Raw genomic sequence first — 25,324 nt, forward strand, 5'->3', positions numbered from 1 at the left:
GGTGATTTTTTCCACTGTGGAACTCTAAGGATTGATCGATGAGAGGATACGTAACAAAAAGGGTCTAATGAACTTATGTCTTGCGGTTTCCATGCTAGAGACCATTTATTCAGTCATACATTCTCACAGAGATGTAGTCTAAAATGCATTGTACCATGCAGCTACAGTCACGATATCCATGATTTCCTCCAAGAGGGTGCTACTGTTCCTCATACATCATGCTCTAATGACCTCTTCTGCCATAGTAATTGGTAATATTGTGTCCGATTCACTTCTCTTGCTGACTCACCTTTTAGTGGTTGTGATACAGCATTGTACACAATGGGTCTGTATTCAAATTGAAAGCTTGGCAACGTGGTGTTTACTTACGGAACAGCAGATGGCTGGGTTGTATCATGAGACCTGTCCACATCAACAACAATCACAGCATTCAATGTTTGCAAAAGTGTTTCACCATTTGTCTGAGACAGTCATTTCAGAAAGCAGGAAATTGTGAAGGATGTACCCAAAATATTTGGACACCAGACTTGGAGGAAAATGTGATTAAAACTGTGAAAGATGACCACAGTTGGCCTGACAGTACAAAGTAAACTTTGTGAGCAGTTTTGTCATAGGTTTCTTTACAAGGCAACCATGATTCTGGGATTTGTGTCATCTATCCTATTCACGGATGAGATGAGGCCACCTTTACGTGGACTAGTATCTTCAACTTTCATAACAGTCATCTATAGGATAGTATGCAGTATCCCCATAATATGGTGACAGCAAATCATCAGCATCAGTGCAACCACAATGTGTCGCAATGTGTGGGCTGGGGTAATTGGCAAACATATTTTGGGACCAGTCTCCCTTCTACATTGCCTAACAGTCCAGAACTATTAGTGTTTCTTGTGGGTGACTTTGCCTCCCCTGCTGGAAGAAGTGCCACTGATGATTCGGGTTATGTGGCTGCTACAGGATGGTGTTGCAGCCCACTTTGCCGTTAACATCTGGACACATCTCTGTCATGTCTTTTGTGGTCAACGGATCAGGTGAGGGGTCCAGTTGCATGACCTGCTCATTTACTGGATCTCAATCCATATGATTCCTGATTATGGTGCCATCTCAGAAGTGTCATGTATACAGAGCCCATTCCAGATGCAGAGACACTAGAGCAGCGTGTTCATGCTGCCTTTGACAGTGTTTGGATGCAGCCTGGCTGATGTGAATGTGCGAGACAACATACTATGACATATACACATGTCCTTTGAGGCACATGGAAACCATTTTTAACACATACTGTAACTGTGGCTGCATGATACAGTGCCTATTAGACCACAGCCTCTATAACAATGTATGATTGAATAAATGGTCTCTAGCATGGAAACCATGCTTTTATGGACATAACTTCATTAGACCTTTTTTGTTCTGCATCCTGTCATTGATCAACGCCTAGAGTTTGTACATTCTGGAAAAAATCACCCTCTACTCAGGTAATTCATTTTCAGGCTTTGATGAGTGAGTTTGTGAGAATCAATATGTGTGACATAAATGACCGTATCTTTTTATTTCATTGACTTAGAAGCTTCCATTTTTTACATCACCAAAGAACAGTAGACCTTTGTACTTGACGTAACTTTCAACTTGATACCTGTTCCTGAGCAAAAACAGCTTAACAGATAACACACAGAAAGACAGAAATATGGACAGACAGACAACAAATGGGGGAAAAAAATTACGTGATATAATTACAGATTAACAGTTTTTGGATTGTTTCCTTTACTTCTTCACTGAAACCTTGCTTCTCATCAAATTTCATGATTCTAGACCAACAGGAAGAGATAGAGGCCAGGCACATCATGAAAATAAAGGAAATGTTGTAGGAAGAGCTTCACACCTGTGCAGTTCAGAAAAGCTGGTGTTGGTTGGAAGGATCCACATGGCCCAGGCTGTGGAGCAATTTTTGAAGTAAAGTACATTGTGCTGGGCAGCATGTTCAGCAATTGGATGACCCAGCTGTCTCTTGGCTACATTTTGTCAATGCATATTCATGTGGACAGACAGCTTGTTAGTTGTCATGGCTGTTTTCACAGGTAGCCCTGCCTTTATTGGAAAATAGGTCTGTAGTAGTTAGAGGATGATGGGACAGTCTTGCATCTAGTTCCATTGCAGGGTTATGGGTCTTGAGGCAAAGGGTCAGGAGCAGAAGTGGATTAGGTATGATCAAGGATATGACATATGTTCACTGGATGGTGGAGTACCACTGTGAGAGTGGTGGGAAGGATATTGGCAGGATATACCTCATTTCAGGGCATGACAAGAAGGTAGTTGAAACTCTGATGGAGAATACAATTTACTTGCTCCAGTTGTGAGAGGAGTGCTCCTTTATGGCCAGATGGTGGGTATTAGGGAGGTGGTAGGTAACAGGAGAGACAGCGCATCGGATACCTGTTTCCAAACTAGGTTGTTAGGGCAACTTCAGTCTGTGAAGGCCTCAATGAGATCTTTGGCACATTTGTAGAGGGGCTGCTCCTTACTACATATGTAACAGCCATGGGTGGCTAGGTTGTATGAAAGGGACTTCTTGTTATGATGTGTGTGGCAGCAGTTGTTGAGGTGGAGGTATTGCATCAGGTGGATAGTAGGTTTGACGTGGACAGAGTTCAAGGGGGATAAGGTTTAGCGAACAAGAGGGGAGGGGGGGGGGGGGGGGGTAGCGGTGTTGAGATTCTGAAAGAATGTGGATAGGATGTCTCTGCCCTTGGCCAAGATAGAGGTCACCTACAAACAAATCATGGTACAGCAGTAGGCGCCTACCAGGCACTATTAATAATTGATAACAGACTGTGGAATTATATCTCATGCAGCATGCACTTAGGTCTCTTGAGTCATGCCATAGCGCATGTTTAATGACTGTCTGCTACATATCCCTATTTCAGATAGTTCTTTTATGCCGTTCCATGTGCCTGGCCAGTGTAGCTGTGTTCATTCCTATAGCAAATGCTGCACAGTGGACACAAGTTACTTAATTAACAACATGTGTAGTTTTTAAAGTTTTTCTGTATTTGAAATTGTATAATTACCAGTGGTGAGATTGGAGTAGGTGGCAATGGGAGGCTATGTGGACAGGGTTCACAGCAGGCTTAGCAATATTAGTGTAGGGGTAATGGTTTGGAGTACAACGGAAGGCAACCAAGTATGGAGTGAGGAGCATATCAGAGAGAAAGGATCTCATTTCAGTGTTTTCCTTGAAAAAGCCAAAGCTGTAGCAGAGTAGTGTGTTGGGTATTGTGTGACAGGAGGGATGTTTTGAGTTTTTGGAATTGGGAGTTTGTAAGAGGAGAATACTGTCCAGAAGAATAATTTCTGTTTGTTAGTTGTTGAGGACAGATATGTTTGCTGGGGCGCTTATGCTGTTGGGAAAGAAGATTTGATGTGGACGTAGTGGCATCTGTCAAAATATAGGCTTGTCGGTTGGTTTCTCATGCACTGCATTTTGGAATTGGGTTCCAGTCATGAGGAAGTCAAGACTTTGAAAATAGCCAGGTGAATTTAAGCTGTGAAAAGAAGTTATTCTTTTGTAGAAAGTAGAGTAGTTCTTCCTCATCATGAGTCCAGACCACAGATATGTCATGATAAATCTGTACCAAGACAGGAGGCTCTAACAACCCTACCACACAAAGGTCAAAAAATTTCTTTAATTCTGAAGTCATAAGTTTAGATTTTTCTTTCATTTCAACCAGAACCAAATCACCAATATTAAAGTGTGAAAACTTGCCTTTTGCATCGTGTCTTCTCTTTCTGTAATCTGCTTGTTTTTTCATGGTGTCATTTACAATTTGTTCTCTCTCCTGAGGTGACAAAATTTGACAAACTGGAAAGTCTATGTGTTCAGTAATAAAGCTAGCGGGTCTTTTGTTAAACATAACTTCGAATGATGAAAAGCCAGTGGATGTATGTTGCAAACTGTTCATTGTGTCTTCGAAATCATTTAGATATTCAATCCAATTAACATGGTTCCATGTTCTGCACAACCTCCCTATCTCTCTCATGTACCTCTCTGCTGGATTACTGGATGAGTGATTAACTGAAATCAAAATATGTTTTATGTTTGCATTTTCAACAAAAGAAAGTGCATCAGCAATAACATTTTCCTTTGCCTTAAAATATATAATTTCATAATCAAATTGTTGTAAAAATAATGCCCATCCGGTGATTCTACTATGATAAAGCATACACTCCTGTAAGTAACTTAGTGCTTTGTGGTAAGAGTAAACAATCACTTTTTCAGTCACAGTGTAAGTCTTTTCATACTTTTGTAATACTCTACTAGCAAATGCAATGGAATGGTGTTCAAATATGATCTCTTACGACTTTTTTCTGAAATAAGTGTGCTCCTAATCCTGTATCACTGCTATCAGTCATTAGACAGAAGGGTAAAGACATGTCAGGCCTATATAGAATTCTGCTCTGTGCAAGTTGTTTCTTTATCTCATCAAATGATTTTTGACAATCAGATGAACAATCCCAGACAGTATTTTTCTTTAATAGATCACATAAACAGGAAGCATTCATAGCTTGAGTACTGACATACTTTCTGTAAAATCCAGCAAGACCAAAAAAAGATTTTAATTGTTTTTTATTTTTAGGAACAGGAAAATTCTCTATAGCTTCAATCTTTTCTCTGTCAGGTTCAATCCCCTTTTCCAAAATAATGTGTCCCAAAAATTTCAATTCACTTACTCCAAATTTACATTTTTCTAACTTTAAGGTCATACCCCCTTCCCTTAATTTTGTACACACCTGTGTTAGCAATTCAAAATGTTCTTCCCATGTTTTTCCAGAAATCAAAATATCATCTACATATACAGTAAGTTTAGACAGTAGTTCATCCCCCAAAACAAGATCTAATGCTCTAATAAACTCAGCAACAGAAACAGTTAGTCCAAATGGTACAACACAGTAATTATAACCTTTCCCCCCCCCCCCCCCCCCCCCATATAAAAATGCTGTGTATTTTCTAGAATTTATTTCTAAAGAAATTTGGTGAAAGCCTGAAGTTAAGTCTAAGCTGCTTATGAATTTCACACATTCAAATTTATGTAACAGTTCATCTATGTTTTCTGGATGATCATTTTCTCTTTTCAAAAACTTGTTAAGGTGCCCAGAATCAAGTACAAGTCTAACACCACCTCCACGTTTGGAAACCACCACCAAAGGATTATTATAATCACTGTTACTTATTTCGATTATACCCCATGCTCCCATTTTTTGTATCTTTCACTCTACTTCTTTTCTTTTTGCAGAAGGAATACTATAAGGCTTGAGGAAAAAAAGGTTCGTGATTTTTAAGATGTAAAATGCACTGATAATTCCTGACTCTTACAGGTTTTTCATTGAAAACATCTTGAAATTCAAACAATAAATTTTCCAGCTGTCTCTTTTGATCACTGTCCAAATTAATTGCTTCCTCTACTTTGCTTTTAACTAGGTTTTCATAATTTTGACCAGAAAAATTTAGCTCAGGCTTGTTATCATAACAGTACAAATTCTCTTCATGGTCTATGATTTTCCTGACATGATTGCAACCTACTCCACAGTGTATAATAAACAGTTGTGTACACACAATAGTATTTCTTTTGGGTTCACACACAATTAACTTCATCTTCCAGCTAAATGCAGCACTTACCTTTAACCCCAGTCAATGCCAAACAATATGTTCTCTTCTAAACTTGGAATAACAAGACAACCCTGCTCAAATTTTACATCTTCTATTTCAGATGATAAAAATACTTGACTGTGTTTGTCTATAGCTCCTCTTATCTTTACTCCCATCACAGGGGCATCAACACTGTCTTTAATTTTATTTCTAAATTTTTCTGAAATAGCTGAAATAGGACTCCCTGTATCAATGAGACATTTACCCTCCCAACTGTTTACTTTAGCTTTAATGTATGGACACCCTAATTAGCATTCTTCTACTTTTTCTTTTAGTGGTTCATGTAACAGATCATTTTCAATTTCTCTAAAATTACCCTCATTATTTTCCTGATCAGTTTTCAACAACTTCACACACACATTGACACTTTCATTATCATCATCTATGGATACAACAGGTTGAGCATACAACATATATTCATTACATTTTACACTTTGCCACCAGTGAGGATATAACCTTCTACAAATTTTAGCTAAATAGTTCCACAACTCTTCCCTATCTGTTTTGTAATTGCAACTGTTCCATAATATTTTTAAAAAATTTTCACCTTTTCCTTCATAACTTGTATGTGGGCTTAATACTTCATACTATTAGCTGGCACAACATTACAGTCCTCTGCTACATTAAATTGGTTACACTGACTTAACTTTACCTGTTCTTCAGATGCATGAGTGTCCTCTTCCTCATTACTAACCATGCTTACCTCATCATAATGCTCACAATTATCAACTTCATTATCACATAGCTTCACTATTTCACTTGAAATAATCTCGATGAATACCTGATACTCACCCACAGCATTAATCTCACCATTACTTACCTCCGTACAAATCTCAACGACATCATTAGCTTCCATATTTTCGTCAAAATCAAAACCTTCCTCGTCATGCATCCTATCCACAGTCACATTGAGTTCCATCTCTCTCTCTTCACATAACTTTTCATTTTCATTAAATAACTTATTCAAATAAGAGCTGTAATGTTTGTCAGATACTTCAGAATTACATAGATTATTATTCTCTATCCAATTATAAAATTCTGGCACAATTGCAATATCCTCATCTGGCTTGTTCTCAGAAGTAGTTATCTTATTGCTGTCATCATGATTATTTTCTCTTATTGTATTCCCAAATTTGTGATCAAAATTTAAAGTATTAATTTGGTGTTTAACATGAGTGTCTGTTATTTGTGGTGTGTACTTGTTTTGTCTTTCACTGGTTTTATTATAATAATAACTTACATTTCTCCTTCTTCCTCTGTCTGTAAATTCCCAGTTGTTATTGTAGGTCCTATTTTGATTAAATTTTCTCGCCCCAAAACTTGGACCCACATTGAGGTGGTCCGGAGTTTTCCTGCCTGTTTTCTCTGTTGTTTGATCTCCAATTTTGTTCTCCCCTGTTTCTGTCATCTCACCTGTTTCTATTTCCAAAATTTCTATCCCTGTCTCTGTCATTACCATTATGATCCCTATTGTTTCCCCTGTGTTGTTCATATCTATTGTCTCTGTATTCTCTCCTCTCTCCATACTTGTTTGAATACCCCCCCCCCCCTCCCCCCTGTTGGTGTTCACCACTGTTAAAATTTTGCATATTCCCTCATATCCACATATTTTAAAAATTCTTCCACAGGATCATCAGGCCCATGAACTAAATCCCATTGCAATTTTTCAGGTAGCCTTCTTTTCAGCACATCTATTTGTGTTATTTCATCGAAAGGTTTATCTAAATGTATTAATTTTCTCAGTTGATCTTTACAAAATGCTTTCATGGTGCTCACTCTCCCTCTGAAAATAGGTCCATTTAAAAATTCAGATTTAATCCTCCCCTGTTCAGATTCTGACCAAAATTTGTTTAAGAAACTTTTCTCAGAATTTGCAAAGATTTCCCACTGATCGAAATTTTGGTTAGCCCAGGATAGGGCCTCCCTTTCAAGAAATTTTTAAATCAACTGGGTGCAAATTATCACAAGGAAAACTTTTCACTAACAGGTTTGACCATGCTGGTCCATGACTGTACAAATTCTTGTTAACAACATATTCTTCAACTTGATTTATTTTAGTTTTTAATGTATCTAATTTATTGGTAAGATTTGATTCTAAACTGTCAACCTTTTTCTCAGCACTACTGACTGCATTAACACTGTTTACTTTCAAGTCATTCAATTTTTCATCTAGTGATTCATTTTCATTTTGAAGCTCCTGAATTTCCCTGGCTCTGTTACTATTTTCAGCAATGAATTAATTTTCAAAAACAATTACTTTTTCCTCCACATTGTCTACCCTCGATTCTATTACCTTTAAGTTAGCTTCCAGTGTATTTTTTACCTCAGTTAACTCAGTTTTTATTGCATTTAATTGCTTATTCAAATTCTCCCCTAACCTTCGTCAATTTCAGCCCTCATTTCAGATTTTAAATTATTTATGTTTTCATTCTGCTTACTCAGAAGATGCAGAATTATTTCAATCCTATCGAGTTTCTGATCCTCCCCCACTATTTCTTCCCCTGCATTAATTTTATCCATTATTAGCTGTTAACAGAAAATGAACCACTAGAAATGACAATACCAAATTACAAAATTTGTTAGAATTTTTACTTAACTTATAGCTGAAGTCTTCTCCATCAGAATCCAGTCGTAGTGTTTATTTTACATCCTTTATCATCCCATTGTTTTTTTGCGTCAATTTTTCGTCCTGTGGTTGTCTCCTTTTGGTTGTCAAGTTTTTGTCAATATTTTTCATAACAGATTCACTGTGTACTTTTCCTGCAACACATCTACAGTTAATTTTTGAACATTTGGTGCTGCCTATCCTGGCTAGAGCACCCACATTCTAACAACCCTACCACACAAAGCTCAAAATTTAATAACAATTGTGGTGTTGCTCACACTGCTAAATACTGCATTTTCAGGCAAAAACTAAGTTATTATTTGGCAGGTGTCATTAGAGCACAGTTAATAAAGTCATTTCATGTAATAATGAATAAACTAGGCAATCATCTTTTCGTATTTCCAACGCTGGTCTCGTGGTAAAATCATGGCTCAATCATTGAAAATATAGGTGGTGATGATTCCAAGCTCGGATGTAAAGAGGCCTAGGTTCTATTCTGCTATATTCAGAAGTTTTGTAGATGCACTTCACAAACCATTCTTGGAGATTAAACCTTTCAAAGTTAGCACAATAGTGATGTAAAAAAAATAATCAGCACTCCGAATTTAAGTTACACTTCATTTTAATTGCTTTTATTGCAATATCACGTGACACACAAACATCACTTCACAATACAAAACATACTTGAAAACATCTTCCTCACAGTCACTGTTAAAGTTCACATTTTATAAGCTAACTACAATATGTGTCTTTCCAACATGACGTCCAAGACTTTACCTTCTCAAGGTCCGACTTTCTAACAACTTAACAACTAACTGATCGCTTACGCGCCCAAAAATCAAGATTTACAAGTATGTCAAAGATCATAGTGACAAAAGAAAGAATACACATAAGAATAATATCATTGCAATATAATCATATTGATGTATCACAAATGAAATCAAATCTGAATGTTGTCTCAGAAATATGTTAAGTAGTTAACAGAAAAACAGTAGAATATTACTGGTATCGAGAGGTTCAGGTGAGGTGCTGTAATGGTTACGTAATTCAAGTACCATTACAAGGCCCAGCTTGTGAGTCATGAGGAATCCCTCTCCAATGCTGTCTATGGGAAGATTGGCACAGGATATTACAATCAAGGTTATCATATCTGTTACCTGGATTTATTTGTAGGTTCCAAACTCCTGAGTGAAGTCATTATAGGTAAAGGTGAAGTTGAGTAGGGGGACAATAAGTGAGGGTTTACGAAGACTTTCAGGTGTTTGTTGGGAGTGGTAGGTTCTAGAGCCGAGAGTCTGCATGTATGTGGGATGTTGGTGTAAAGAGTGGTCACATCAGAAGTGACAGCAAAGGTTTCAGAAGGGAGAAGAGTCGGAACCAATTTTGATACATGTCAGGAATTGATTAGTATCTGTTATGTAGAAAGCTCTATGTGATGGGTTGGAGGTGCTGATCAACCATGGCTAAGGTGTATTCTATTACAAGCTTTAAAGCCTGCTACTACGATGCAGCTGGAATGGTTGTTTTTATGTACTTTGTGAAGTTGGGAGAATGTGAGGGAGGGGGTTGTGCATGGATTCACCATGTGATTAATATTGTTTATGTTGTTTATCATTGTATATTCAGAATTAGCACCTCATTTTGTTGTTTTAGTGTCTCGTCAAATGTGCTGACAACATGTAAGTGTGTCGTAGTAAAGAAGATAAAATAAATTTTGAAAATGTTATTTCATTGAATCTTTTACAATTTATCTTCAGATGTGCTTTATACTGGCTCATATTTTATGTTTATTGAATGGTACTTACCACTTAGCTTTCTGAAACACCTTTGTCAGAGGTATTTTGAAGTTGACAAGACAGAGAAATGAATGTCAGGGCACAAGCAGGATTTATGTGTAACAATGAGTGTCCTTCCCATGCATGATTGAAAATACACAAAAAAAAAAAAAAAAAAAAAAAAAAAAAAAAAAAAAAAAAAAATGTTCGTGAGCTTTATTTAAGGGTATTCATTTTGTTCCTGTACTTTTGTTGTTGTAATTTGATAATAATAATAGTAAATGGCCTCTTTTCTGTTTTTGTGTTCAGATATTGCCCTTGCAATCTATGTTGAAACTGCCATGGTTTCTTGTTTGTGTTTCAGCATGCGGAGGTGTTATGTCTTCTCCTGGAATAATCAAGTCTCCTTGGTCAATGCAACAACCAGATGATTATGCAATGCTGAACTGTACATGGCAAATTCTTGCACCAGCAAATAAAATCGTTGTTCTTAGGTAGGAAAGCAGCAAAATTTGAATTCAAACTAGCTTTATATATTATTAATTTTGAGTTAAACAGCCCAATATATGTGTGGTTTAAAACATAAAAGGCTATGTATGTGGATCATTCCACAGATGCTTTTAAATCCACAGATGAGGCAGCCACTAGTATGTGCTGACAAAATAAATTTGTTATTCAGATCTCTGTGTGAAATTGAAGCCCCTTTAAAGCAAAGTATTTGTTCCTCATTTTACATTTTTTTGCACAGCCAAAAGTACTACAAAAGCTATTACTTTAAACAAATATTATTGTCATCTCAACTGTAACTGACCCACTTTTCTTGTGTTGTTGTGTGAACCAAGTCTGTGGCATTTGTTAGGCATTTAAGTGTCAACTTCATGATAAGCTGTAAGTGAATGATTTTTGGTCTTTATAGCTGACATTAAGAGTTATCTTATGACTGGATGAATACAGTCAGTTTGTGGTTTGTATTAGATACCCTTATTTAGTAATCTGTTGTTTTGTTACTTTGGTAACAACTACTGCAGAAAACTGACTGCTTTGTTCAGCTGAAAATCAAACAATGGCATCAAGTGCCCAGCATACTTTTTTCTCTGAGCAGAATGTGTCATTTGCTGACCTTGAACAATTATAACAAATCATTATATAGCAGCATGAAAATTCTCAATATTCAGCTAAACAGATAATGAAAGAAAGTTTTGATAAATTCAAACTGTTTTGCCTGCTGTGTGGTGAAGTCAGTATGTACTTATCAATAGGAACCATGGAGAAGTAGTTGCATTTTGATGTTTTGTGCCCATGTTAAACTACATATAATTACAAATAATTTAATATATTTTTCCCATGTGGAAGTTTCTTTCTATTTTATATATATATAATTACACAAATTTTAAAATGTCGTATTGTAATTCACCATTGTACAGAGTGCAGACTGACAGGTGCTGCAGTCTCATAAACAAGCTATTTTCTGAATTTGACACATTATGTTTTTCCGGACAGTTCTTCTTTTGGTGTGAATCATGACATACAATATGCATAAAAATTATGGTAAAACACTAGGCTGCCAAATATCCAAAAGTTCAATATTTTCAGTTTAGCATATTCATCCATTGGTCGTTGTTATTAAAATACAATTGACGTATTGCTTCATGCCTACATTTTATTCACAACACACCAGCATTTCTAGTAATGTATGCTCTTCCTATGCAGAATCTTTCATTGCAACCCATTTTTTCTTGCTAGTGCCCAGATATTGTAATCTAAATTAAGACACAGATTTGTGATGACAACATTTGGTTTCTTTAGCTTCTTTATGCTAAATAGTTCATTGCTGATAGTTAATGAGATAGCTGTCAGATTAGTTATGCTAGTGCCCAAGTCTTCTGTGCCATAGTATAATTTGTATCTCTTTCAGTGTCAGTTACAATAATGAAAATTAACAGAAAAGGCCATTCACCTCCATCTCCACAGCTAAATATCTTTTATCTGTAGATGAATTATTACTTTCCTGATTTTATGTGTGTTCTATATACTTTCTGCTGCCTGATTGCCCCTTTAGCTAACTCTTCTTGGTTTATCTTACATTTTTGAACTAATTGACTACCAAGATCACTTTACCAACTTCAAGAAAGTGGGAAATTATATTTCAAAAGATTTTTATAATGCTTGTACCAAACTATCTGAATTTGGGCACTAGATTTTGCAAGACATCTAGTAACTGAATGGAAATCAGAAATTGTGGTCTCCGTCGATGTGACTTGAACAAAAAGGTGACCTCCCATGACTCCAGTCAAGATTCATCATCATCAGTTTTCTGCTATATTAGCAGGTCCTTTGCCTCTCCATTTTCTGCGATCCATTGCTTCCTTCTTAAGGTTGCTGTATGTTGTATCATCCATCACATCATCCAGTATCTGAAATCTGTTCTTTCCTCACTTCCTTTTCCCTTCTACATAACCTTCTAAAACTGTTTTTATCAGTCCATCGTTCTTTCTTAAAATATGCCCAATTCAATTTCTTTTTCTTCTTTTTATTATATGTAGTAACTGTCTTTTCTCTTCCACTCTTCTCAGTTCCTCTTCATTCCTTACTCTGTCCATCCGACTTATTCTTTCCATCCTCTGCCATGTCCACATCTCAAAAGCCTCCAGCCTTTCTGTCTTTCTTCCTCAAAGTCCATGTTTCATCACCATACAGGAGTACACTCCATACAAGACATTTTATGAGACTCTTCCTGAGTTCTCTGTTCAGACCGCTGCAGAAAATTCTCTTTTTGCTATAAAATTCCTCTTTTGCCATTGCTATCTTTGTTTTAATTTCTGTGGTGCACTTCCAGTCGGTGTCTATCCTGCTTCCAAGATACTTAAAATTTTGCACCTGTTCTAATATTTCTCCATTCAGCATAATCTTTATTTCTTTATTTCCTCATAGTGCCAATACTTTTGTTTTCTTTGTGATAATTTTCATTCCATAATTTTTTCTGTTAGGTTCAATGGTGTCCACCAAGTCCTGTAATTCTTTTTCCCCTGTGGCTAGAAGGACCATGTCATCAGCAAACCTCAAACAGTTTACTCTCCTTCCTCCAATTTCTACTCCTTTGTCACCCAATAAGCATTGACCAATCATTATTTTACTTTAAACAACAATTCATAGCACCCTGTTGAAAATTTCATCATTATAATTTTTTTTTGAAATGTACATTGTTACCATGAAATCAACTTCTGGTTTCATAACGAGATTGGTAAAACTCTTCAAGGTTTTGTGGAATGTGAGGTTGTGGTTGGGCAGTCCTTCAAAAACTTCCAGCTTTTATGAACAAATAGGTGTCAGTATAGTCCATGAGTGCTCTTACAGCAGTGAAAATTTGTGCTTTGTGCCTGTGTGGAAGTTAATAACAGAAAAATCAGTGAGACAACTTTTTGAAAATGTGCATATATACAGGTATAGGGGTACAGCACAGATATGAAGTGTGATCAAAAAGTAGTGGGAATTCGTTAATTTCAAAGGCTTTAAATACCCAAATTTCAATTTTTTTTATCTTCTGAATACAGTTGTTCCTAATGCATGTTTGCTTTTTTCAGCTGTTTCGAGTATTAAGCTTACTGTTGACAATTGAAAAGTCTAAACATGTTTTTGAGTGTTAAGTGAATTTTTAATTTAAAAAAAGGTGGATCAAAGAATCGGAATTAAATTTTGCTTAAAGAATGGAATAAGGCCCAGCACTGAATTCCAAATGTTGACTATTGCTTTGTGTGAGTTTACTATGAGTAAGATAAAGAGTTTACAAATGGCATAAACATTTCAAAGAGGGTTGAGAAGATGTTGAAGATGACGACCACCCTGGGTCTCCTAGTTCGTCAATTAACTGATGACATTGCAGAAGAAGTAAGCAAAATGGTAGTGGAAAATCAATGAATCACCATCAGAGAGGTTGCTGATGACGTTGCCATATCCTTTGGCTCATGCCAAACAATTTTTAGGATGTTGAGGGCATGAAACATCTAGCACCAAAGTTAGTTCCCATTCAGAAGTTGTTGAATGAAGTCAACAATGATCTAGAACTTCTAAAGAAGGTTATAATAGGTGACAAAACATGGTTTTACGGGTATGACATGGAATCCAAGATTCAGTCGTCCCAATGGAAACTTCCTGAAGAGCCGGGGGGGATTGACAAGTTCGATAACATGTGAAGGGTCTTTTCACACTTTTCTTTGATTACTATGCAATACTGCATCATGAGTTTCTGCCTTATGATCGTACGATCAATAAGGAATACTACCTGGAAGTTATATGCCTTTTACAAGAAGTGGTCCAAAGAAAACATCCAGAATTGTGGCAAAACTGATCGTGTGAATTGCAACATGATCATTCTCCCACTCATGGCAATGCTGGTTCATGATTTTTTTTTTTTTTGGCAAAAAACAAAACTGTTATGCTGCCTCAGCCAACATGTTCACCGCACATGGCTCCCTGCAACTTCTTTCGATTCCTGAGGCTGAAGAGATCCATGAAAGAATTCCATTTTGCCACCATTAATGAAATAAATATAGAATTCCTGAAGGAACTAAATAGCACAATGGAAAGTGAGTTCCAGAAGTGCTTCCAAGATTGGATAAAGGCCTGGCTCAAGTGTAGCCTTGGCACAAGTGTATTATATGAGGGAGATTACTTTGAAGAGGACAAAGTTGATGTTGAGGAAAAAATTAGGATTAATTAAAAAAAAGTTTCTGTTACCTTTTTATTGCACCTTCTAAAGCTGTTCACCATAAGATCAATAGGTGTCAGGAGCATGCTTACAAGCTACAAGCTCAGAGTTGATGACAGTGTGCTTTAGGCCTTATTTTACTCTGCCCCTCAGTTAAAGTGATGATATGCTCAAGAACTGATTATTCGTGGAATTTGATGTACTATTGTATAAAGTCACAAAGAAAATCACTTTCATAATAATAGGAGGCAACTGAAATGTAGATATGCTGAAAGGCAATGGATATACAAGAAGTTGTTATTATATTATAAAGATGTACAATCTCCAGTTTCCTGTAAAAAATACAACCTGAACAAACACATCAAGCACATTAATAGACTATATTCTTTCAAATGTGCCCACTGACAGACAAAAACTTCAGACTATGAATACTTTCAGCACAGACTATTTTAGATAAACAATTGAGCTACAACATGATATAAAGAATGACAACGACATGGTTTACAAACTTAGACAAGCTAAACCAGGCAATTAAGTAGGCTAGAATTCTTGTTAAAATGAAAAATTGAGGTTGTGCTAATGTGGAGGTCAGTGTAGAAGCAGGCTAGAAAACTTCATACAGAGTAAATTTTCTACAAATACATGAATGAAATGACGGTTATTAAATGTGTAATGACGTTTGTCTTCTCGCGGTTATTTGTTGTTTAGTATAATTATTTAGAGAAACCTAGTAGCATTATTTCTTCTAAAACCATTTTGTATAAAATTGATACATCCAGAGTTTGTATTTGTAGAAGTAATAGTAAATTAGTTAATGCAATATGATTGGGGTACAGAAGTACGCCATGCACAGAAGCAAACAATGCAATTCTGTGTTTACAGAATCAATAAGCCAGTGTCCCGTCCACCTGTTTATTCTCAAAATTTACAAATAATATTAGTTGTTTCGGCTCATACACCAAAGGAGCAGTCATGTCTATAGTCAATGCTATTGTAGGGACTTGTGCTACTTAAATGCGCAGAGACAGTGAAAGTACTACATATTCTGTGTGTCTACTTTCCTGTTATGTATTTGTGGCAAAACTTTTTTCTCTGATTACACCTTGCTCCTTACTGACTAATGTAACTAGCACTACGAATAGCACACATCTAGTAATTAACATGTATTTGATCAGACTATGACATATTTGGTCACTCTGACATGATATAAACATGTTAGTACAACCGCACCAGCTTTGACCTTTCTAGTTGCCGCAGAAAATAAATGTGTATTTCTGCTGTGCCAGCCGCACCTGGTTTATTTTCACAGAAAAATGAACACTGCAACAGATATTACCAAGCTAGCCCAGAGTTGTGGGATGATTGTAACGATCATGATAAAACCACTGCACGTCCGGCAGCACATGAATTTGTGCAGCTAGAGAGCCAGTTCATTTTAGCGCGAGTTTCTTCAGATGAAGCAAAGTATAATTATATGGTTGCAGCAGTAGCAGAAGACTTGTGAGGTGCAAGATATCCTTGTGACACCATCAAAGGCGGAACAGTATGCTGCTATGAAGAATAGTCTGATTACACACCTGTCTCAGTCGGGAGCAAAATGCCTTGAAAACTCCTATGGATGGAAGAACTAGGAGACGGCACGCCATCACAGCTCCTATGCTGTCTACACACTCTAGTCAGCAACACAGCCAGTGATGATGTGTTACATAATATCTCGTTTCAAAGTTTACCTGCTGATACTTAGGGAATTCTAAATGCATTAGCACAAATAGCAGATAAGATTGGCCACTGGTAAGAGTTTATTGCTGTTTGCTAACAATTTACTTTCAGAAATATAATTACTTTCCTTGTGGCTTCCATGTATAAACTAGTTTTGTGAATAATAACTTGTATTGTACATACATACCATTACTTTACAGTCATATTTGCTATGCTTTGATTGTGTTAATTGCTCTGTAGTGGAATTAATACTTCTGCACAGTGCAGCAATACACCCTTACACCTGTCCACCTTTACTCCAGCAGTGCTGTGAATATATTGATAAGTTTCTGTGTTTATAACAGTTTTGCCTTCCAAGTAAAGGCAACCATTGTTCCAGCATTCTGTTTTGTCTATTTCTTTTTTAATTAAAAAAAAGGAAGGAGTGCAAAAGAGTGAAATTTTCTCAGGCACAGAATTCAAATTTAAATATTTTTATAGTCGAGCAATAACTGAAGAAAATAGTGTGATCATCTGCTTGAAATTTTTCTTAATGTAGCTGTTTTACAAAACTTGTATTTTTTCAGATTTTCGGAATTCAGCATGCCTGCTGACACACACTGCTACTTCTCATCAGCAAGGTAATCAGTTTTATATATGTGACTGATGAATTTTAGGTCTCATTAGTCTTGTATTTTATTATTGTGAGGGCTTTCAGTAAATACTGCAACACATTTCCTTTCTTGGCCAATTTTGGTTGGAAAAAAAAAATGCAGAATTTGTTGTGGGACATCATGGAATATTCCAACGTTAGCCCCTGTGATGTTTAATGAAGTTCTGATAGTTGTTGGTGCTCTAAGTAGCCTTCAAAATGGTGTCTGTAATGAAGATATGTTCCAAGCAGAGAGCTATCATTGATTTCCTTTTGGTAGAAAACCAGAGTGTTGCAGATATTCACAGGTGTTTGCAGTATGTCTAAGGAGACCTGGCAGTGAATAAAAGCATAGTAAGTCATTTGGTGAGTAATCTGTCATCATCACAATAAGGATGCGCAAACCTGTCTGATCTCCCGCCCTGGCCGAACAGCTGCATGCAGCTGTGACTCCTGCAATGCTGGAACGTGCAGATAAATGGGATATGTGACTCACAATCAAACACATTGCTACTGAATTCTGCACACCCAAGAGGAGCTCACAAAATGTCACTGGACTCTTGTTCCTCATCCACCCTACAGCCCAAATCTTCCATCTTCTGACGTCCATGTGTTTGGTCCAATGAAAGATGCATTACGTGGGAAGTATTATGTGGATTATGGGGACATTATTCACACAGAAAGATGGTGCCTCCAATTTCGACCAGTAGAATGGTACCACAATGGCAAACAGACAGTCCCAGTAAGGTGGCATAAGGCTACTGCATTGAACAGAGATTATGTTGAAAAATAGGGTTTTGTAGCCAAAAGAGTGTGTAGTAATATGGTGTATTGGAATCCTGAATGAAACCAACCGGCTTCCATAAAAAATGTGTTGCATTACTTACTATATGCACCTCATAGTATTGACTTTTAATGGAACTACACTCCTGGAAATTGAAATAAGAACACCGTGAATTCATTGTCCCAGGAAGGGGAAACTTTATTGACACATTCCTGGGGTCAGATACATCACATGATCACACTGACAGAACCACAGGCACATAGACACAGGCAACAGAGCATGCACAATGTCGGCACTAGTACAGTGTATATCCACCTTTCGCAGCAATGCAAGCTGCTATTCTCCCATGGAGACGATCGTAGAGATGCTGGATGTAGTCCTGTGGAACGGCTTGCCATGCCATTTCCACCTGGCGCCTCAGTTGGACCAGCGTTCGTGCTGGACGTGCAGACCGCGTGAGACGACGCTTCATCCAGTCCCAAACATGCTCAATGGGGGACAGATCCGGAGATCTTGCTGGCCAGGGTAGTTGACTTACACCTTCTAGAGCACGTTGGGTGGCACGGGATACATGCGGACGTGCATTGTCCTGTTGGAACAGCAAGTTCCCTTGCCGGTCTAGGAATGGTAGAACGATGGGTTCGATGATGGTTTGGATGTACCGTGCACTATTCAGTGTCCCCTCGACGATCACCAGAGGTGTACGGCCAGTGTAGGAGATCGCTCCCCACACCATGATGCCGGGTGTTGGCCCTGTGTGCCTCGGTCGTATGCAGTCCTGATTGTGGCGCTCACCTGCACGGCGCCAAACACGCATACGACCATCATTGGCACCAAGGCAGAAGCGACTCGCATCGCTGAAGACGACACATCTCCATTTGTCCCTCCATTCACGCCTGTCGCGACACCACTGGAGGCGGGCTGCACGATGTTGGGGCGTGAGCAGAAGACGGCCTAACAGTGTGCGGGACCGTAGCCCAGCTTCATGGAGACGGTTGCGAATGGTCCTCGCCGATACCCCAGGAGCAACAGTGTCCCTAATTTGCTGGGAAATGGCGGTGCGGTCCCCTACGGCACTGCGTAGGATCCTACGGTCTTGGCGTGCATCCGTGCGTCGCTGCGGTCCGGTCCCAGGTCGACGGGCACGTGCACCTTCCGCCGACCACTGGCGACAACATCAATGTACTGTGGAGACCTCACACCCCACGTATTGAGCAATTCGGCGGTACGTCCACCCGGCCTCCCGCATGCCCACTATACGCCCTCGCTCAAAGTCCGTCAACTGCACATACGGTTCACGTCCACACTGTCGCGGCATGCTACCAGTGTTAAAGACTGCGATGGAGCTCCGTATGCCACGGAAAACTGGCTGACACTGACGGCGGCGGTGCACAAATGCTGCGCAGCTAGCGCCATTCGACAGCCAACACCGTGGTTCCTGGTGTGTCCGCTGTGCCGTGCGTGTGATCATTGCTTGTACAGCCCTCTCGCAGTGTCCGGAGCAAGTATGGTGGGTCTGACACACCAGTGTCAATGTGTTCTTTGTTCCATTTCCAGGAGTGTATTTTGCATTACTGCACAGATATAGCAGATTATATGGAAATGGTTTTAAGTGTTTCTGCAGTACATGCAAGAACTGAGGATGTGAGGTAAATATGGTGGTCTAGTATACTTAGAAGCAATTCATTACAATTTATATTAGCATGTGAATATGGCAAAAGTAGACTATAGTTTATCTTCTTTGGTTTAATTTTGATTCTTGGGGGAACATTGTCATTATTACATTAGGAAATATACTTCTTTGCCAATATTTCACAGATTTTTATTTTGCATGAACCAGATTTTGGGTACCAAGCCAATCTTTTAGGATTCTCTCATTGTTCTGAAACACTAACACTAGGAAATAGGCTTGGATGTTGAAACATGACTGAAATAAAAATAAGTGGAACATAAGCAAAAAACTGTTTTCTACAGTTCATGCTTTTTTAAATTTGTACACTAGAATGTGATATAAATTCTGAAGTGATTAAGTAACCATAAAAAATTGAAAGATCACTATCCCATGACTTTTGTCACCTCAGTGTATTTTTTGTCCATATATTCTCCCTAAACAAAAAAAAACCTTGTAATTCATTGTTCAGATTCTTTTAACCTGAGTACAAATAAGTGCAGTTGTTTTTGTGGTGCAGATCAGGTCTGGCTCTAGCTGCCAGAGACTGTGGTCATGTGTGGGTGAGTTATGTGTATATTGTCTACTTTTGACAAAGGCCTTGTTGGCCGAAAGCTAACTTTCCAACAGTTTTGTTGTTGTGCCTTCCTGTGACTTCAGTCTTTCCATTATATGGTGAGTGCACAAACTCTTTAGATCAAAGTCTTCAAATATTTGCAAGAAGCTATTTGACTTTCTCAGCCTGATTTGTGACATTCTCAAGACTGGTTCCTTCTGCATGACAATGCAAGACCCCATACTGCTTTATCTGTTACCGTGTATCTGGCCAGACATTGTGTTATAGCCATTGCAAATCCATCATATCCACCTGAGGTTTCGCCTTGCAATTTTTTCTTGTTGGCACAAGTGAGTAGGCAACTGAAAGAAAAGCTTCACCAAGACATCACAGACACCTAACAGCCTGTGACAAATGAACTTACAAGTATCACAGTTAAAAATTTTCTTGCTTGCTTCCAAGACCTCCACAAATGTTTGCAACTTTGTATAAATAGCCAAGGGGACTACTTTATTAGATGCTAGGATCATTACCTGGTAAGTGTAATTTTCTATTCTTAAAAAAACCTATCCTGGAACTTTTCTTAAAAGAAGTATAAATCGTACTTCAAGTGGCATAACTTGAAATAAGTGTAAGTCATGTAAATTTTTAATTGAATGCCTGGTATTCACTTTTAAATTGTCTGCATGATACTCATATGTCTTAAGTTTGCCCTCCACAAGTCTGGGGTGTCTAACTGCAGATCTCCTGCCTGGGTACTTAATATTGCAAAATAGTGGGTTCTGGTTTTATGAGGAAAGATCTAAAACACACTTTTTGATTTGAACTTCAAAATTTTATCCATGTCCTCATATCTTGACATCACAAATTAAAATAAACTGACACTCTTTACATATGTGAATATCAGAGAAAAATTTAGTAAAACTGGTTATATGTTTATATGTCAAAATATAATATGAAAATGGTAACATGACTGCCTTCACAGTTCTGACTTATTTAGTCAGTATGAATGTTCTTGAATAAGCTATATTATTGTATTTACATAAGAAATGGATTTACAATGAAAAAAAAAAAATGATCTTATGTACATCATCTTGTAACAAACATGTCTCCAACATTATACATAAATTTTGTTTCTTTTTAACTTGAGCTTTGCATTTATAAAATCGGCTTTTACTTCATGTTGAAGAATATATATTACCAAAGTTGCAGTTATCCCTTAATTAATTCATATATTTTATTCCTATCACAGAAACTGCATCCTGTTATATGGTATATCCAAAACTTTTCTCTTCTTTGGTAAAGCTCTTGTTTAATTTATCAGGTACATTTAGAAAGTAATTGTTAATGTAATTGGGCAAGACTTCCTTCTTTATTTCAGTGTTACCTCTAGATTTAAGTACAATATCCTGTTCTTTAGAGCTTTTTCCTATTTCTCTTTTAACAATTTCCCATGTGGTCCTTGATTTATTGTCTAACTTCCTTATTAGTCTATTGTTACTTAGTACTTTCACTAGATTAATTACCCTTCTATATACCTTTTTGTAGTTACTAACATGTTTTTTGAAATTAGGGTCAGTATTGGTTTTCATTTCAGAGTTTAGTCTTTTCATAGTCTTGGAAGAGTTTTTGATGCCAGATATGATGCAAGAATTTGTGTCTATGGCTAGATGTGTTCGTTTTAACTAATCTTTTTGGGAAGCACATTTCAAAATTTGTCATGAAAAGAGAGGAGAATTCAAAATGTTTATAGTGGTTACATCTTTATTGATAAACTTTTTCTATGGTATGTAACGATAAAATTTTAGCTCAGCACACTGTAACATGTTCCTTAAATTACTGTTGGTTTGTCCTGTTGGATCTTAGGTTGGAAGTCTATGATGGTAATGCCACAGACACTGGAAAGCGTCTGGGGCTCTTCTGTTCCAACCTCACAGATGCTCTCCCTGTTATTTCATCCACTAATAACTCAATGGCAGTCAGCTTCCTCACATACTCATTCCAGCCACCATCTAATTTTACTGCCGAAGTAATCTTCATGTATGGTAAGTAGTTATCATCAAAATAACATTGTATGCTTTGTCAGCATATGGAATAAATTTATGCACAGAAAATGCATTAATAACTAGACAGAAAAAATCATTATTAATTAATGTGAATCATGGTTTTTGCGTAGCAAGGGTATTATTATGAGCATGTATTAAGCTCGGTAAAAAATAGTACCCAAGCAACATTTTTGTAATTTTATAAATTTGTTCATCTACCTTTATCCCAGTAAGAGTTAAAATTCTTTCATTTAAGAAAATAAATTGTTTCATACTTTAAATAATATTTGATGACTCCATCATTTCTTTCGTTTAAGGCATCATTTGAAATTAAGAAAGAGAAAAAGAAATCAGACGATACCAGATCTAATAAATAAGGGGTGAAGGAACTATTTGAAAGCTCAGTTGCTGCACTTCTGCCATCACAATGATCAATCTGGAGCCAGACATATGACAAGAGCATTTCTTTATGTGGTAGACTAGTTGTCTTTGTCTCAACTCTCTAAGAAGAAAAAGAAAACCAATACTGCCATAATGTTTCATAATAAAATGCTGTCATTATTTTGCTCTTTTTCAAAAAGAAATAATTACAATGGAGCCCACGAGACCCAAATAACCTTATGTACTGACAGAAATGTTGTTGCTTTATTGATGCAGTTTTTACCTAGTGAACTCATTGTCTTGATTGCAGTTTTGCATTCAAAGTGTATCAATAAGACCACACTTTGACTGCAGTCCATTATAATTCTGAAGGCCCTTCAATTTGTAGCTTCATCAATTTTTTGTCTGTACTTAACAAATATAGAACCCATTTTGCTGTTATTCATTGATTCATTTGGTCATTCATTCATCATTTTCTGTAGAGTCTATAAAGGAAGAAAATCTTCAAAGATGATGGTCGTAGGATACGTTAACAAAATGAAACAGTTGTTAAAAGTACATTACAATACATTAACATTACACTACAATGTACAGTTTGTTCTTACTAAAGCCAAATTTAAAACAGTAAAATTAACAAGAAACATACTATTTGTTATAAAGCCAATGCTTTCTTTTTTATCCTAAGCAACTGCTGTTTTCTTTTGTTACCATTTTAATATTTACACAAAAGAATTATTTAGGTGTAATGGTTTGTTGTTGACCCTTTAAGATTATCTTTATTGTTAGTGTATATGGTACACAGTAAATGAATTAATTAATAATAGCACAAGGGCAAATTTAGTAAATGAAAACAAGATTTTAATGCTCTCCTAAAAGGACAATAATAGCCAGAATTAAGACTTGTTAAAGATGTAATGATTTATCTAATCTCCGTAGAGGCTGCATTTGAAACTGTGGAGTGGCAGGTTTGTAAACTGAGTCTGCTAGAGTAAATGTAATGCATCTTGATATTTATTAGCAAGTGTAATGTTTACTGCCATAATCACTGAAATTGATGGTCAGATTGCAACATATTGTCAGTTCTGCACAATTGTTATCTGATAAGCTGATTTAATTCACCTCATTCTTTTTATTTGTTTGTTGTTTACTTATCATACTGTAATATTTAAGTGCTTTATTCTCTCTAGTGCAACTATTTTCCTTTCTTCATGCCAAACTGAACAATTTTACAATATTGTGGTTATGGGTCTTAACTCATAATTACAACTTGTCCTCTAAATTACAAAGCAGTTTCTCTTTCTAGTACAATAAACTTTAATGCCACACATTATCCAGCAATCTGTTTTTATTATACTGTTGTTGTTGTTGTAGTCTTCAGTCCTGAGACTGGTTTGATGCAGCTCTCCATGCTACTCTATCCTGGGCAAGCTTCTTCATCTCCCAGTACCCAACCTACATCCTTCTGAATCTGCTTAGTGTATTCATATCTTGGTCTCCCTCTACGATTTTTACCCTCCATGCTGCCCTCCAATGCTAAATTTGTGATCCCTTGATGCCTCAGAACATGTCCTACCAACCGATCTCTTCTTCTCATCAAGTTGTGTCACAAACTTCTCTTCTCCTCAATACTATTCAGTACTTCCTCATTAGTTATGTGATCTACCCATCTAATCTTCAGCATTCTTCTGTAGCACCACATTTCGAAAGCTTCTATTCTCTTCTTGTCCAAACTATTTATCGTCCATGTTTCACTTCCATACATGGCTAAACTCCATACAAATACTTTCAGAAACGACTTCCTGGCACAAATCAATACTCGATGTTAACAACTTTCTCTTCTTCAAAAACGCTTTCCTTGCCATTGCCAGTCTACATTTTATGTCCTCTCTACTTCGACCATCATCAGTTATTTTGCTCCCCAACCAGCAAATCTCCTTTACTACTTTAAGTGTCTCATTTCCTAATCTAATTCCCTCAGCGTCACTCGACTTAATTCGACTACATTCCATTATCCTCGTTTTGCTTTTGTTGATGTTCATCTTATATCCTCCTTTCAAGACACTATCCATTCCTCCTTTCGAGACACTATCCATTCCGTTCAACTGCTCTTCTAAGTCCTTTGCTGTCTCTGACAGAATTACAATGTCATCGGCGAACCTCAAAGTTTTTATTTCTTCTCCATGAATTTTAATACCTACTCCAAATTTTTCTTTTGTTTCCTTTACTGCTTGCTCAATATACAGATTGAATAACATTGGGGAGAGACTACAACCCTGTCTCACTCCCTTCCCAACCACTGCTTCCCTTTCATGTCCCTCGACTCTTATAACTGCCATCTGGTTTCTGTACAAACTGTAAATATCCTTTCGTTCCCTATATTTTACCCCTGCCCCCTTCAGAATTTGAAAGAGAGTATTCCAGTCAACATTGTCAAAATCTTTCTCAAAGTCTACAAATGCTAGAAACGTAGGTTTGCCCTTCCGTAATCTAACTTCTAAGATAAGTCATAGGGTCAGTATTGCCTCTTGTGTTCCAACATTTCTAGGGAATCCAAACTGATCTTCCCCGAGGTCAGCTTCTACTAGTTTTTCTATTCGTCTGTAAAGAATTCGTGTTAGTATTTTGCAGCTGTGACTTATTAAACTGATAGTTCGGTAATTTTCACATCTGTCAACAACTGCTTTCTTTGGGATTGGAATTATTATATTCTTCTTGAAGTCTGAGGGTATTTCGCCTGTCTCATACACCTTGCTCAC

The 25,324-nt window shown here is 37.2% G+C and overlaps 1 protein-coding gene across 1 annotated transcript in view; it reads left to right on the forward strand.

The window, feature by feature from the left end:
• The window catches only part of LOC126285435 (cubilin-like), a 780,558-nt gene that overhangs the window by 667,432 nt on the left and 87,802 nt on the right, over positions 1–25,324 (forward strand). The window contains exons 57-59 of the mRNA XM_049984824.1: positions 10,443–10,572; positions 17,069–17,122; positions 22,009–22,187. Coding sequence (XP_049840781.1) covers positions 10,443–10,572; positions 17,069–17,122; positions 22,009–22,187 — 363 coding nt within the window. The remainder of the gene's footprint in view (positions 1–10,442; positions 10,573–17,068; positions 17,123–22,008; positions 22,188–25,324) is intronic.

This window comes from Schistocerca gregaria, chromosome 8 (genome assembly GCF_023897955.1).
Source record: "Schistocerca gregaria isolate iqSchGreg1 chromosome 8, iqSchGreg1.2, whole genome shotgun sequence".
Classification (NCBI taxonomy): domain Eukaryota; kingdom Metazoa; phylum Arthropoda; class Insecta; order Orthoptera; family Acrididae; genus Schistocerca; species Schistocerca gregaria.